Raw genomic sequence first — 17866 nt, forward strand, 5'->3', positions numbered from 1 at the left:
CATAATATGCTGTCCTATTGTGACAAGCACCACTTCATTACAATAGTAAAGAATCCCTGTTATTTTAACTATTAGATACCTACAACATACTTAAAGTGGAATTTCAGCAGAAAAAGTAAAATCTCCTATTCTTTTCTATAATATATGTAATCACTTTTACTATGATACTCTTTTTTTTTAATTATTCCTGTGCAATTAACAAGTACTTTGCAATCCAGCCATTCTGCACCACTCCTGCATGTTTTTGCTCCCAGTCCCACAACTCTAGATTATTGCTGCTAAATGGTGCCTATGACTGCTACATGCTACCAACATTGTTGATTTCTCCATATCTCTTCCTGTTCTGGTGATGTATGCATGTCAGACAGAGCTGTTACAGCACCTCCCATTATTCAGTGACAAAAGAAGCGATAAATTACATGTCTCAGGCCCCTAAAGTTCAGATCTATGGGAGAATTGCAGGCTTGCTAATTTTGTTAATGGGATTACTGCAACAAGCATAGAAACTGACCTAGATGCCAGTGGACATTTTCATGTTTTCAGGCTTTACAATTGCTTTAACCATATTTCTGTACTGCAGAATCCAAAATACAGATAAACAATACACTACCTACTACTTGACATGAACAAAGCAATGGCCAAAATCTAACCAATTTGGTTAGGAGCTTTAGATTTAACTCATTGTTGGAACAATACTCATTTTCACTTTCAAGAAATTTTTAGTGAAGTATCTTCAAAATACAGGTTATTACAAAAGAAATCATGCAGATATAAGCAAGCTAAGAAAGCAGAGTCCATATTCTCCCATAATAGGAAGGAATTGTTAATGTACAAAAGATACATTGATGATATTTAGTGGTGTGGGAAGGAGCGGAAGAAAAATTATTGGAATTTTTTAAAGAGATAAATAAGAATAGACATGTTTTTTCATTTACACATAGCAAAACATCAGTTAATTATTTGGATTTGGAAATTGTGAGTAAGGGAGATACATTTAGAAGGGTATACAAAATCTGAGCTGGAAAAAATTAAGGAAGGGTTCAAAAAGCTGGATAGAGGAGAACTATTACAAACTTCCAAGAAACAAAAGATATATTATAGCATGACCTTCTGCACTATGTATAACAGATAGTATAAACAAATTAAAAGGGGATTAAATAAGCATTAGCCTATTTTGTTGAAGGACCAAACATTAGCTAAGGTTCTCCCTAAATGCCCACAGGTCGTTTATAAACATATATAAATGGATAAAGTGCAGCGCTATAAATATATAAATAATAAACAATGACAATTCATATAAATATCAATGCAAAATACTCAAAGTTCTATTCAGTGCAATATGTGCATACAAGTGATCCACAAAGTATCCTTTGTGCTGGGGAAGATAGCTCTTTGCTGCAGTGCTTTTCCTGCCCTGATTCCTTACACATGTGAAAGGAATCAGGGCAGGAAAAGTACTGCAGCAAAGAGATATCTTCCCCAGCACAAAAGATACTCGCACCACTGGTACATAGAGGATGCTGGAGGATTATCCCCTAGGCTGCTTCTCTGTTCCGGCACCCAGATATGACATTTTGTAACCAATGCTTGTATACATCTAAATTCTGGTGAGTGTACACCCATCAGAAGTAGTGGATTCCCTACATGGATATGTGCACATCTGCACTTTGTTCACATGGATATGTTATGATTTAATCTGAGGACTATTTCTGCTCAATTTCTCTACTGATGAGATTGGAGAGATATATACGGACATTTATTTATTCACTTTTATGCACATATTGCACTGAATAGCAATTTGAGTATTTTGCATTGATATTTATATGAATTGTCATTGTTTATTATTTATATATTTATAGTGCTGCACTTTATCCATTTATATATTTCTATTGGGACCGTTACCTATGCCCTGAGGTGCTAGCAGCTACCTTATCTATATACTTATATATACTTGCGCTCGCTTATTTACTTTTTTGGTCATTAAGAAACGCTTACCCACATTGAGAGATATCACAGTTAAAAGTGTCCTTGATCTACCTACTAAAAGGATCACCTGTTTGGACCAAAAGGGTTTCTACAAATGTGGAAAATGTGTTATATGTAGAACCTAAAGCAGGGCCACAGAAAGATCACCCATTTTCAATCCATTATCTCAGGTAGGAGATATGAAATAACAAAGTGTATTACATGTACCACAACACATGTTACTTATCTCCTGGAATGCAGCTGTGGACTTCAATATGTGGATAGGACCACTAGAGAACTCAGGGTCAGACTCAGAGAACATGCTAGCAATATCAAAAAGGGCTTTTGCCATCATAGCCTATCCAATCATTTTAGAACACACCATAATAGGGATCATACGTCACTTAAATTTTCTGTCATAGATAGGGTTGAGAAACATTGGCGTGAGACCAACATGAGGCAAGCCATCTTGAGAAAAGAATCCCAGTGGATTTACCATTTGAACACTTTAGTTCCCAGGGGCCTCAATATCAAGATGGATGTAAATTGTTTTATTACTAATTTTTAGTTCCGTTTATATTTTATATTATGGTCTACATTCAGTTTTTATATTTTATGTTCAGTTATTTATTACACACACTGTTTCAGGTATTTGGTGCATATTGAGCTCAGCATGTGATGGTATGACCGCTTTTTAACAACAGGGGGCTCCACCATTATTTTTATTATTGTATATGCTATAGCGCTTAGGGGATGTCCTTGCAGGATCAGCATTATGTGTATGGACAACACATCTTAGTATGTTTAACACTGTTATTTGCAGGACATAGATGTTTATTTTGCAAATTTCCCAGTCCGCATAATGCAGTAGTTTATCTACTACATTGTATATTAGAGAGAGTACCAAGATGGCGGAGGACTGACTTCCGGTCCTCGGAGACTTCCGGTTTCCTTTTGGGGGTACTAAGATGGCTGATGCCATACATTCGGCCAGGCTACTCATGGACTGAGTCTAGGAGGTGGAGATTTATCATATAAATGTATTCACCGATCACCACGGACCTATGCCTCTGAGGACGCACAGTGAGAGGGGCAAAATGCATCAGGCACGGACGTGGTGATACTAAGCTTAGGAGTTTTGTGGAATACTAGCAACCTACTATTGTACACTTGCAGATTCATGCTTATTGTATCTGGAAACATGTGAGTGCAATATCAGTGTGTCTGCTTTTACTAATAAATGGAATTACACTATTTTGGATGTCTCTCTCCATTCCTTACATGTATATATCTATCAGCTCTACATTTGAATCACTGAGAATGACAAGCAACATTTAATCAGGAGGACTACAAGCTCCAGCCTGACTTCCTACATTTGAAATACTGGGAATGACAAGCAACATTTTAATCAGGAATACAAGCTCCAGCATGACTTCCTATGCCCCACCAAAAGCATGAAAGACTCTTATTTCAACATAAGAGTCTATTAAAATTGGTAAGTGAGGGGGCACACAGGCGGGGAGCACGGAGCACTTATCACCTTCTGGATGTGAAAGGGATTTTTGTTCACTTGATTTCACATTTAGGACTTTATTTCACAACTTATTGTTATGTGTTTATTATTTAAGCATGCTTTTCATGTCATATAACATATATTGAAGCAGCGCTCCTGCTATTTTGTGTATTATGTCGGTAAGGTTGTACCTTTTATAGGAGCAGCAGCCCAGTTTTTGTTTAATATTGAGTGTGCACTATTGATTGGTGCGTCCTAAGTGCAGGTGATCATTATCTATCACAAACAAGATATTACATAGGCTTCTGTAAGTAAGAGAAGGCTATGTGCAAACACAGTTAGTGACCACAAGTATTCCAGTAGACAAACTGATGACATAATGATGGTCCATGGATTTATTCTTGTACAGAATTGTTTTCTTTAACTTGAATAGTTTGGTAGAAAAAACTGACAGATTGTTTTTGATGACTGATCACTAGGGAAGTTCGATTCCTAGGGATGTGTTAAAATCTGCATATCACTTCAAAATCTAGGAGGGTGAGGGATGGCTAGTCTTGATACTAAATTAGGTAAATTTTCACGCCAGTAGGCAAGCTATTGTCAAAAAGAACATAATGGAGTTGGGCTTAGTGAATGCAACCTGTACACTGCACCTGGCATGCCTTCCCTTCTCTCTTTTCTTCTACATCCCATTTTTTGACTCATCCTTGTCTTAAGAGTAGAAAATCCACTAAGGTCCCTTTGTGTCCCAGCTAACACTGAGTGTTACTATACAGTAGATGAACTATTCCATGCTATGGCCCAAACCAAAAAACACCCAAAATATATGGCTTGATAAATTAGATGTATACCATTTAGCTGCTATATTAAGAAAAAACCCTCAAATAAGTGCAATCATATGAAGACCGTGGATAACCAAAATCCTCAACATATACAGAGCTAATTTTCAATAAAAAATATACATGCATTTAAATATAATATAATTAAATAAATAACACACTAAAATGTAAAACAAAATCCCCCAATATTTGTGTAAAATTTAAAAAGTGACAAGCATAAGTCCATATATAATGCTCAGATATTCCAGCAGGTACAACAAAATATAGTGAACTATCAAAAAAGTCCAAAATCACAAATAAACATAACATTAATCTACAGCAGTGTTCCGTTTACCACATTTAGGAAATGCACTTACTAGTAGTTGGCATGTATTTTTGTTAAGTGCATTTCCTAAGTGTGGTGAAGGGAACACTGCTGAAGACAAGTTCTTGGAAGACTCATGTGGTGTTGTTTGTAATTTTGGACATTTTCAGTCATTCTCTATGTTTCATTGGAACTGCTAGAATTTTTGAGCAATATATATGACTCATGATCAGGGGCGGACTGACAACTGATGGGGCCCCCGGGCAATACTGGATCATGGGGCCCCTGTGTCCTTGCCCACACTCAAAGCACACCCAAAAAAGCCTATAAAAGGTACCAGGGGCATTTCATGGGGCACCCTACTCACCCAGGGCCCTTGGGCAGTGCCCGAGTGCTCGAATGGTCAATCCACCCCAGCTTATGTTTGTCACTTTTTGCACTTTGTACACAAATAATGGGGGATTTTGTGTAACATTTTAGTGTGTTGTTTATTTCATGTGTACAAAAACACTTCAAAACCACAACCCAAATTCCTTGAGCCCCCTGGCTTGTGTGGGGACAGTAGTTGAATAGGTAGCAAATAGAAAGAAACAAGGTAAGATTTAACTTGCAATAGAAATATTGTATTATGGGTGAGACAAAAGCCACAAATATTGTTCAGTGGCTGGACTGTATGTTAGCAGCTTGGTTAGGACACAATATAAGATAAAGAGATGCAGTAAGTTTTATCATGTATTATCTGAGAGGAAATAGTCATAAACATTTTTAGAGCTGTAGAAATAGGTCACAAACATTGAGGCACAACATAGAATTTTTCTTGCAGCAAACATTAGAAATTTGGCAGCTGAGGTCCAGCTGCAGAAACATTGTATGACACCTTTACAGTCCCTGGGCACTGGAATAGACCACACATGCAGGATTTACACTGCAGCAAAATTAGACATTTAGCAACTGAGGTCCATCTGGAAAAACATTGTATGACATCTTCACAGTTCCAAAGCACTAGAATGGGCAAGGATAATTGGTAAGAGCTGGTAATATTGGTAGGTTTAATTTTTTAGGGAGGGTAGTGGATGACAATTAAAAGATAAATCTGCAACAGTAGGAGTTATTATCAAAAACTGGTTAATTTTGTTGAAAGTGACCTGGTCCACACTATGAGGCACAGGCAAACTCATCTCTCTGTAATAACCCCCTGTTGTGTGGAAGGACCTCTCAGACAGCACTTTGGCTGCAGGGCAACCCAGAAGCTCCAGTGCATACTTTGCAAGCTCTCTACTGTAGCATGGTCACTCTAAGATAGGAAATTCAGATGTGACCTACCTCTAGATAGTATGGCTTGACCACTACTTTGTCTTGCGGAACCTGCTTACCATCTTATAACTTGGTATGTAGAGCCTCTGCCTTTCACTTTGGGCAAAAATTAAAGGCAGCTATGGCAAAAGGGGGAATAAATATATGATACTTTTGTGCACACTACTTTACCGCACAAGTATACAGTGATGTGCTGCAAACAAATCCACCCTTTTATAGGGAGGCGGCTGGCACATAACAATGCCCGATTATTGTCCCTTCTTAAGCCAGCTGATCTATTTTCAAGGACTAGGCAGTGCATTATGGTTACAAAGAATTTGATTAGGCAAATCTTCACATATTATTATTATTATACAGGATTTATAGAGTGCCAACAGTTTGCTCAGCACTTTAGAATATAAAGGGAGACAATACAGCAACAATACAGTTCAATATAAGAGGGTTCACCAGGACCATGAATTTGAAACAGGCCGGATCTACCACGAACCCATGTTAGCAGCAAACCCGAACCTCATCACTTGTGACCACAATGCAAGTGATAAAACTTTTCTGTTTTTTGTTGGTGACATTCGCAGACATTACCAATTTCAAAGGAAGAAAGAAGCTTTCACAATTGCTTAATGAATATGGGGTCAAGAGATATCTTGAATATCCTATACAGCTGTAAGCAAGATGAATCTGGAGACGGCCTTAAAATGTTATGTATTTAGAATATACTTATTTTTACATAAAGTTTGGTCAAAACCAAAGTATGTGAATTTATCTAAAGCCCAAATAGTTATTTATTTATTTATTTATTTTCAGCAACGTAGGGGAGTATTAGAAGAACCTCTGCATTAAAAAAAAAGCAAAGTTTTGCCTTTAGTTACACTGTCAGTACCTATGCATAGTGGCTAGCATAAAGTACGTTCGTTGCGCCTGTTGTCATGTCAAAGATCTTTAGCAAGCAATAGATAGCAGCTGTGAAACTCTTTGTAAGATGATGTTCATGAAGTCTTCCCATGTACAAAGAAACTATGCCTCCTTTCCATATTGTCTGCAATTATTTTTTCCCCAAACCTGCATCATTCCTGCGAGATGTAATGTGCTCTCTTGGTGTAGCCATTTCTGCAAAGTGTCTATACACTGCACTACTTTTCCCTCAGTGTAGCCACTTCTGTGTACCTTTTATGCACTATATTTCTCACCCAGTTTCCTTCTCTGAATGAGACTCACTTCATTTACCAGAGCATAAATTCCTTCATAGAACCACCATAAATGATGGACACACAATCATCATCATTTTATCTTCTCAATGTGTAAAACAACATTTTGATCAGCAGATCAGACAGTTAAATAGCAACAATATTCCTCAATTTTGACTGGTGCACCCGTAACTAAGCGCCAGTCTTTCTCCATTAGAGTCTCTTAAAGATTGCATGGGATAGGGAATCCCCATGTGAAGATGTTTTTTCCCCCGATGTTTCCCAAGAAATGGGGAACTATGTCAATCAATCGTATGGCAGCCCTAGAGGATCTCCAGCACACAGGGTAATGTCTTATTTTCATTTTACCTTTGCAAAATAACCTTCACAACACAGAACAGACAGCCTTGAAACTATTTGGGGGTTGATTGAAAATATGATTGAAGATTTCCTTCAATCACAGAAAAGAACATGCTACTAAACCGGGCCAAGCATTGGGAATAAAATGTGGCCACACATGTTTGCTTTAAGCTTAAAGCTCTATTAAACCCAGAACCAAAAATGTATTATAATTCAGCTTACCAATCATTAGATCTGGTGGCTGCATTACTTTTCTCTTTTTTTAGACTTTTTTCCCCTCTGTTTTTACCCGGTGATCTGGCCAGTAATGCACCTCGTATATTAGAGTACCTACGCTCTGGATGAAAGAGCACAGAGATACCTTTGAACAGCAGCATTTTTAATCTGGGGAAGGGGTATTAGATGTATTAGCAGATTTAAATACACTAACAAATCGAAACAAAACTGCAGCTAATACTTTATAAGCAGTTGCAGCAACAGTTTTTTTCTATTGGAATAAAGTTTTTATATAAATATATAAAGGCTGATTATTGTAAACACCCCTGTCAATGGTTAAATAGTTTGTCTCAACTCTCTAATTGCCACATCTGCAGGACAGCTTGTTCTGATGAAAAACAACAGATTTACTGACTGGATCACCAAGTGTAAATAAAAGAAAGAAAACCTAAAAAAGAAAACTAATTTAGCATCACATCTAAGAATTGGTAAGCTGCAATATAATAAATGTTTTGCTTTTGGGTTTATAAAGCTTTAAGGAGCAATTCCAGTCAGCAAATGAAACCAGTGAACACTGAACCCATTCTAGGTCAAAAAGGTTACTCCGTTTAATTCCAGAGACAGCAACTCTGTTCAGGGTCAGGGGGAGTCTTAAGGGGAGGGGCACATTTATAAAGCAGCAATTGTGACTTTCACCAAACATTCACTGACTGTGAATCAACTAGTAATTTAAGACACATGCAGCTGGAACAACCTGCAATGGATGTTCAGTGAAGTTTAGATTCAGCACTTATACAAGGGCTCCTCAAACAGTTTCCGCACGTTTATACATACATATATACATAGTGCAGAAACCTTTTGAAGAACCCTCATAAATATGCCTCTTAGGGCTTTTTCACACTTGACCAAATCTCCAACTCTTAGCAAACATTCCCTTAGCATTAGTATGGACATTAGACAGGTGTTAATGAGCTTTAGTATGGGCATTAGACAGGCGTTTTACAAGCTTTAAAAATGCTCCTCAAACACCCTATGCGTGTTTTATCAGTGTTTCACAAGTGTTAAAACCGCACCACAAATGCCTATTATAAAATATAACCACACTGCAAATGCCCCGCGAACGCCTACCGGTGCATTTGCAGAGCGTCACCATAGACTTGAATGGGAGGTGTTGAAAGACTTCAAACTCCTCTAGAGGATATGAAGCTTCAATTTTGAAGCAATGTGACACTAGCACTTCAGGTTTCGATAATATGAACAGCACGGTATACTTTCCATAGTATCATTTGCATAGGCCTTTGAGGAGTGTTAAAAATGCCCCTCAAACGCCTGCTTTCAATGCCAGTGTGAACTGGGCCTTAGAGTTTACAGTCTGTTTAAAAATTTAGATAAGTCTTCTTACCTTCTTGGTGAGATGGATTATCATAGTGGATTTCCATTAAGACATATGTTGGGTCTTCAGGCATCCCAATTGACAAGCCAACATTAGGTGGATATGTGAATCCCTGCAACAGTTTCAATGTATAAGAGCAAAAATAGTAAGTAAAAACACGGAAACTGCAATCTAAAAGTGGACTACAGGTGGGTAAATGGTTAAATTAATGAAATAGTAAGAAAACAAAGAGAATATTAAATGTAATCATACACACACCAGCCACCTTATTTGGTACACTTTGCTATTGCCAAGAAATATCCCCCACACCATTACACCACCAGCCTGAACCATTGATACAAGGCAGGATGGATCCATACTTTCATGTTGTTTATGCCAAATTCTGACCCTACCATCTGTAGCAACAACCAGTCTGCCCATTCTCCTCTGACCTCTGACATCAACATGGCATTTTCATCTACACAACTGCTGCTCACTGGATGTTTTCTCGTTTTTGGACCATTCTCTGTAAACCCTAGAGATGGTTGTGCAAAAACAACCTAGTAGAACAGCAGTATTTGGAATACTCAGACCAGCCTACACCAACAACCATGCCATGTTCAAAGTCACTTAAATCCCCTTTCTTCCCCATTCTGATTCTCGGTTTGAAGTTCAGTAAGTTGTCTGCACCATGTCTAGATGCCTAAATGCATTGAGTTGCTGTCATATGATTGGCTGACTAGCAATTTGTGTTACCAAGCAATTGAACAGGTGTACTTAATAAAGTGACCAGTGAGTGTATATTCACAGAAAGTTCAGTACAAATGTGATTCCTATCTTATGCTGAAAAAAATCATTGTGATTTTGAAGAAATATAGCCTATTATCTGAATTTTCATATGTTTGGTGCACTTGTACTAAATTCACAGCCAGAAAATAAAACCTTACCTCTCCTCCAATAGCCCAAGCATATAGTACTGTCTCACATGTAAGAAATACATCAGGCATGTTGGGGTGATAGCATTCATGCCCATATTCAAGGACACTGTCATTTGCATCTCTTTCACATTCATATAGTAGTATGTGATGTACCAGACTCTCATGACCCTTCTGTATTAGTGGTTCAACCTAGAAAACAGCATTGAAATGATTATATATCTCCTAAAGCTCTTTAAAACACCATCAGGAAAAAAAATGAGAACATTTACTTGTGTTAACAAGTTCTCTTCGACCAGCAACAATATTTACACAAAGATTTTTCACATTTAGATTTGATCTTTTTAGTGTTATTAATGTGGTCACTGGTATAAATTAATTTTTGGCACATTGAAGCAGATGTAAAATCTGAGCCAAAAAGAAAAGAAAAAAAACAGAGAAGCTAAGAATTAAGCAGAGACTTTGCTTTTTGTCTTGAAGTAGACAGGATATGTTGCTTTATGTCAAATGCATTAGGTAATGTTAAATTATCATTCTTCCCTCTCCAATCCATCTGATTTTACAAACACCTACTAACTATGAAGTGCAAGGGTCTGCCTAATTTGATATTAATTTAATGGATTGCTTAGGTAGGACTTCTCATTACGTAATGTATTGGTGTTCTAAAAGTGCATGTTTGTGTAAAATAAAGCAAAGTGTGATACAGGTACATCTCTGCACATTATATTTGACACCTTTGAAAACATTTCAATAAAAATACATGTTGACCCTGTCAGAAATTTAGCAAGCTTCTGATGTCCTGTGCACTCTGTTGCACTAAAATTCCAAGCAGTGTCAATCACTCCCAGTGCCCACTTGTCTTCCACTTCTATAAAACATCTCCACCATGTGTTATGGAGATATTGAGAGTGAGAAGGGTTCTTAATCCCTTAGTGACTATGGTGTCCGTTTATGAACCAGCAGTATTAGATCGCTGCTCAGTTCTCCGGCATTCTCGGAGAACACAGTTCTCCTGTGAATGCCGTTTATGAAGCATATGTAGATCAGTTCTCCAAACGAAGGGAGAACGGTCTACAAACACTGGAAAATTGCTGATTTTACTATAATCTCGTGATATTACAGAAAAAGATCAGTTTACTAAACAGAGGTAAATTATCTCTGCTTAGTTTGCGGTCCCTCCGATTCTCCAGCTCTGAGCTGGAGAATCTGGGGGAGAACACAGGTCTCCAGTGAAGGACTGAACATGTTCTCCTGAGTGTCATAAACTGTGAATGACCAGAGAATAGCTGCGATCCTCTAAATCACAGCTATTCTCTGGTGTCCGTTTATGAACCAGCGGTAATAGATCGCTGCTCAGTTCTCCGGCATTCTCGGAGAACACAGTTCTCCTGTGAATGCAGTTTATGAAGCAGTTCTCCGTACGAAGGGAGAACAGTCTCCAAACGCTGGAGAACGGTCTACAAACTCTGGAAAACGGCTGATTTTACTATAATCTCGTGATATTACAGTAAAAGATCAGTTTACTAAGCAGAGGTAAATTATCTCTGCTTAGTTTGCAGTCCCTCCGATTCTCCAGCTCTGGGCTGGAGAATCTGGAGGGAGAACACAGATCTCCAGCGAAGGACTGACATGATCTCCTGAGTGTCATAAACTGTGAATGACCAGAGAATAGCTGAGATCCGTTGAATCGCAGCTATTCTCTGTGTCATAAACGGACACCTCTGTGTCATAAAAGGACACCTAAGGGTAAAACAAAAACGCAAAAAACAAAACAAAAAAAAGCAACTTTCACCTGTGTTAGTAAAATCGTACATATCATAGCAACTACTTTTTTTCAGGACAAATTGGGCTTTCTTTTGGTAGTAAATGGTAGCAGATATCTCCTGATTTTTTTTATCATCAAAGAAAAACTGGTCCAAAATATAAAAAAAAAAAATAATTTTTATTTAATTTAGCTGTATATTTCTTGCTACTACCATAGCCTACCACCAAAGTAAAAAAACACTAACCCAATATAAATTCTCCTGCACCTGACGATCACAGTGATTCCACATATATGTATGTTATTTGTTGTTTGTACCTGTAGTAAGGCCCAGAAACAATAGTACACATTTAGATTTTTTTTTTATCCTACCTGAAATTCACTGACAATGACATTAACTGACACTGCCAATAATTTTAAAAATGCTTTTGAAAAAAAAACCCTGTGCAAAATTTACTGACCCTGACCTTTGTCCCTGGCCTTTGACTCTAGCACTAACCCTGGCGCTGACCTAGATCTAATCATCTAGGTATTTCTTTCTTTCTTTTTTAAAAAATAATTTTTGTTTTTATTATATTTTACACACCTTTGTTTACTTTCTCTCTGCAATAAGAGAGAAATACAATGTATCTCTCTCCTATTCAGAGAAAAAAAAAACTAAAGGGACAGGCTGCACAGTGACTGAGTACTGTGATAGCCATACAGAGGTATCCAGAATCTGGAATACCGGGTCCCGACCGTTATTACGGTACTCGGGGCTCCCAGTGACAGCCTGGTCTTTGTGGTGGCAGTGAGCTGTCAACACAAAGACAAGTACACATATATGTGGCCCCATGGAAAAAGAGTCCAGATCTGTGAGGACACATATATGTGTACAGTCTGCAGGAAGGGCTTAAGTGCAGCAGAGAATGGGCTGACAATAGTACTCTGATTGAGGGACTGGCTCATCACAAGCTCTCTGTTTGCTGCTGATTTTCATAAATATAGTATATATTGAACTTTTATCATTGGGCTAATGTTTGAGACTTTTTTTTATTTATGGTGGCTTACAGCCAATAATGAGGACACTTTCCTATTAACTTTGGTATTCTTAGTCTGTGAACTATGAGTAGCTAGGAATTCCTGCCCTTAAAAGGCAAGTCCTATTCTGGATTATTGTATAGTCCATGTAACTGCTGTTATGTCAGTTATTTATTTGTCAAATTGTGCCTATATGTGTATATCAGTGCCGATTTACCAAATAGGCAGAGTAGGCTCCAGCCTATGGGCCCACACCATTTAACCTCCCTGGCGGTATGATTATTTCCGATTTTTGGTGCTGAAAGCGGTACCATTTTTTTGCATGGAAATATGTAGTTTTTTATTGTAGGCTGTAATTTTTAGGAATAACTCACTGAAATCTGTCCAAACAGGAGTCTAGTAAACATTCCGGATATGATAAAACTTGAAACACGAAATCATAAATTATAATTTAATTAATAATCATAAAAAATAATAATATAATAATAATAAATTTAATTCAATAATATAATCAAACCAAAAACACTGAAATTTGAAATACAGAGGCAAATTCGCACATCGCTGGGCAAAGTCGCAAAATCGTTTTCAGTGTCTAATGACGAATTTCCCCACAAATCATTATCACTCAATTCTGCAAGTGGTTATGATTTACTATCGCTGTTCTCTAACTGGTCTAAAATCGCTTTTGACATAAAGGGACGCTTTTTGGACGCCATGGACTTTTCTAAGTTTCCAGGCAGAAACAACAGTCAAAATGTAGGCAGGGTGCAGGACAAAGCAGTAGGGACAAAATATATGTGAAATGCATTGAAACAGCAATGTTTTACTATATAATAATAACTTTTAAAAAAATGTCATTTTTTAAAAATTTCAAATTTGCCGCCGGTTCCGGCGCCCGTACGTCCCGACGTCACAGGGACCGGAACATGGAAGCCGGATGCCGGCATCGGCCGGAGGAGATGGCCGGGGACGCTGCAGGGGACACATCGCGGGAGCAAAGGACAATGTAAGCGCTGCAGGGACTCCCTGAGCAACGCCGCATGGTAAGCCCGAGTGTAGCTCGGGGTTACCGCTCTTGATACTGAAATTTTACCCCGAGCTACACTCGGGAATACCGCCAGGGAGTTAAGGGCCCTGCAACAACGGATCAAAATAATATTGATTTGATATTGAAAGAAAATTCCAATGAAGCTTTCCTAAATAGTTTGCAAGAGAGGAAAAATGAATCATCCCAAAGAAATGCAAAATTTACATTAAATACCTCATAGAGAAAATGCTGTATTAATATAATGTACTTCATAACAAATTAAAGTGCATAAACCATAGGCATCAGGTTCATATTACAGTTTGTCTCTTAAGCACCCAGTCACATCGGGTGCGATTTGGCATATGATTTGCATGCCAGGCAACTTGCAAATTGTATGCCAAGTCGCACCCTATTGTCTGTGGTCATATCGGTGCGTTTCCGACTTGGTCGGAGTCGCACCGATTTCTAAATTAGTGAATGTACTACTTTTGTTGCGATTTGCATAGACTTATATGTCAGATGTCTTGCAAACCGCAAGGAAATCGGCACGTCCCCCGACTTTGAAATCGTGCAACTTCACTGTAAGTCGCACGATTTCAAAATCGGCTTTGATATGAGCGGGGTGTAAAAGCTCATCTTCTTTCAGCTGTCAGTTTAGAAAAAAATTTGTGCCACCTATGTACTGTACGTGTAATGTATAGTAGTGTAATGTACAGCAGTGATGGTCATCTTTATATACGAGCCGATATGCACATTACTTATGTTATCCCACTAGAACGCATGCACAAAAAACCTTCAGAAACCTGAGAGGGGCTCAAGGTTTTGACTGCCTAGGGGTCTCTGCAGAATTTAATCCAGCACTGGTGAATATAAACTGTCAAGTTTATTTGGGCACTCTGCATAGATAGCATCTTCTGTTTGGGCCTCAGGCTTAGAGTTATTTATTAGTGTACTGAATGATCCTGTCCATACATGTTGGGTTTTAGAACAGATTTCTCCATCCAAGTTATTCAGCAAACATGGATGTATCAGTAGTGCCAGATACTGTATTTTGACAGCAGCATCTGGCACTGTCTTTGGTCCCCAGATGATATGAATGTATCAGGCATATACCAGTTACATTCTGCTATCACTGAGGATGGCCACTTCTCTTATTATTATTATTATACAGTATTTATAGATTACATTACCCACTACCAGGTAAAAGAAGTCACTAACACCTAAGTAGCTCATGTGTGTGATGCTTAACAAAAAGGGCAAATTCGCACTGAATCTCAGAGCAGTATGTTGCTGGCTGCGCTAGGGGGCAGTTTGATGTGCGATTTAGCTTTTAGATTTTGTTTGTTTTGAACAAACTTTATGCGAAGTGTACAAAATGTACACTTCATTCACTGCAATGTCAGGCAGCATGATGTGCTGCACTGCCAACAGCCTGGCGCTAAAATGCAGCATGTCTGCATTGCCGTGTGAATGGGACACATAGGAAACAATTGTTTCCTGTGTGTCCCTGCAGAGACAGATGTCTTACCATGCGGGAGAATGTCTGCCACCGCACATAGTGTGAATTGGCCCTAATCCAACTTCACAGTACATACATGCATGAAGAAAAATCATAAATACCCAAAAATGTATATGCACAATAGCTGCGCACAGGGCTATGCCCTCTTTGTGAACTGTGCATATTTATCCATAGACCACTTTTGGAAAGCAATTGAACACTGCCAAACCTAAGATCTAAATCCTTTAATGCTTGTGCTTAGAACAACATCAACTGCCTAAAACAGATATATCTTTGTTTGAAATCTATTGATGTCTTTCTTCTAAGCCTTCCAAATGTCTTCCAGTCAACTGTTGTTCCAACAAAGAAATTCATGACAAAGTATTTCATTGAAAAAAAACCACATCATTTTAACCCTTTTGCTGTATGCAAATATGCATTAGGACATTTTATTGTGATTACAGTCATTTAAAAGTTTAGGGTCATTTTACAACATTCCTCTATATTTAAGACTCTTTCTTAAAATGTCAGTCTCAGTCAATATATTCAATAGATTAGGAATAGGAAATAACTACTAACAATTTGCATTTCAAAATATTTAAGTGCGCTGATTTTAAAATATGGGTTATCTGTTTTTCTTTTATGTCAGCCCCAGGAAAAACATATTTGCAAGGAATACATACACTGTTAGCACATATATTGTGCAGCAATGTCATGCTTTATTTGCTTAATTATCTGCAGTGAATGTACAGTGTTAAACTTAAATACAGAGTGGTTGACTTCATAACCAGGTTGAAGGGATCTTAAATTTTAGTAAAATAATTTAGGTTTTTAAACTTTTTAAAACCTCCAATAGAAAGATAAAGAAGTGAAGTCAAATTGACTGCTAATGTCTTTTAAGTACACCTATACTTAAAAGTTTGACTGTCAAACAAGGATTCATTAACACAGTTAATATGACAAAGCATTCAGAAAAAAATACTGAACGGAGCATAAGTATGAAGCGGGGGGAACTACTGCCCCTATTACAGTGCCTAGGTACCCACCATTCTTTTAGCCTCATATGTGTCTGCCTTTGATTACTGGTGCTATGTAGGGCAGCACAGTGGCTATATGGTTAGCACTTCCACCTGCCAATACTACTAGGGTCACTGGTTTGAATCCCAGCCATGGCACCAGCTGCCTGGAGTTTACGTGTTCTCCCTGTGCCTGTGTGGGTTTCCTCCCACACTCCAAAGACATGTTGGTAGGTTAATTGGATCCTGTCTAAATTGGCCCTAGTATGTATAAATGTGAGTTAGGGACCTTAGATTGTATGCCCTTTGAGGGTTAGGGACTGATGTGAATGTACAATATATATGTAAAGCGATGCATAATTGATGGCGCTATATAAGTACCTGAAATAAATATCAGCCAAATAGTCAGAAAAATAGCAACTTGAGGATTATTGTATGAATTCACAATAAATTCACAATGCCTATAAAATAGTAAATGAGTGTGTAACAAGCATAAGATAGAGAGTAAGAAGAAAATACTAGTACTTAATAGCACAGTACAAGTCAGTCTAGTACAAATAGTTATTGGCACTTCCCTGGGGGGTGTGTGTGTGTGTGGGTGGGTGAGGGGGCGGGGGTAGCAGCACCTTTTTCACAAAGAGGCTGGCTGTAGCTGGTAGCCAAGGTGGTTGACCACAGGGATACCTAGACAGGTTCCACAGATGGGAGGCAAAGGGGGTCTCTGGTCTGGAAGTCCAGATAGTGACAGAAGTCCCAGCAGCTAAACATACAGGACCACCCCACTAGAAAGGCAGTATTCTGGGGCCAACTATCACAGTGTCCACCACAGTAACTGGGACATAAAGCGGAGGTCCACTCACCCTGTCAAAAAATAAAAGTCAGCAGCTACAAAAACTGTAGCTGCTGACTTTTAAAAAACAGCCACTTACCTGTCCCTTAGTCCTCCCGTGATGTGTCCCCCGCAGCTCGTTTCACTGGCCGTCCTGTATTCCAGGAGGCCGGCATCTTCAGTGTGGGCACCCGGCTGTGACAGCTTGTGGCTTCACAGCTGGGTACCCACTGCACATGCGCGAGTAGCGCTGCGCTTCATGAATGGTTCAGTAGTCTTCTGGGACCTGTCACGTGTCCCAAAAGACTACAGGAAGGGAGGGAGGGATGACACCTTCCGCTTCCAGTCACCTAGGCAATCGGACCGGAATTGGGAGTGGGTACCTGTCAAATTCGGGTACCTGCTCCCCCCCGCCCCGAAAGGTGCCAGTCCTTAATGGGGAGTAGTCCTTAAAGCGGAACTTCTCCTTTTGGGTGGAGCTCTGCTTTAAGAAGAAGCTGCGTGCCCTTGGGCTCTCATCCGGTGACCTGAATGCTAGGAACATTGAAGTAGGACCCCCGACCTGGCATCAATTGACATGCCCAGGCACTGTTGTCAGGTCTCTCTGAGCACCTGACGATGGGAAACAGTGGAATTTATAACCCCTGGGCATGTCCAAAAGTCACTGGGGATTGTGGGAGCCCACTGGATCATGGTAAAAAGAATTAAACAA

At 38.9% G+C, this 17866-nt stretch overlaps 1 protein-coding gene across 1 annotated transcript in view; it reads right to left on the reverse strand.

Annotated features, from left to right (window-relative positions):
* The window catches only part of MOXD1 (monooxygenase DBH like 1), a 152901-nt gene that overhangs the window by 28203 nt on the left and 106832 nt on the right, over positions 1 to 17866 (reverse strand). The window contains exons 5-6 of the mRNA XM_089676177.1: positions 10015 to 10194; positions 9098 to 9200 (exon numbers count right to left, since the gene is read on the reverse strand). Of these exons, the coding sequence (XP_089532303.1) occupies positions 9098 to 9200; positions 10015 to 10194 (283 nt within the window). The remainder of the gene's footprint in view (positions 1 to 9097; positions 9201 to 10014; positions 10195 to 17866) is intronic.

The sequence above is a fragment of the Staurois parvus genome, unplaced genomic scaffold (assembly GCF_062004578.1).
Source record: "Staurois parvus isolate SC_StPar_1 unplaced genomic scaffold, SC_StPar_1.0 ptg000165l, whole genome shotgun sequence".
Lineage (NCBI taxonomy): Eukaryota > Metazoa > Chordata > Amphibia > Anura > Ranidae > Staurois > Staurois parvus.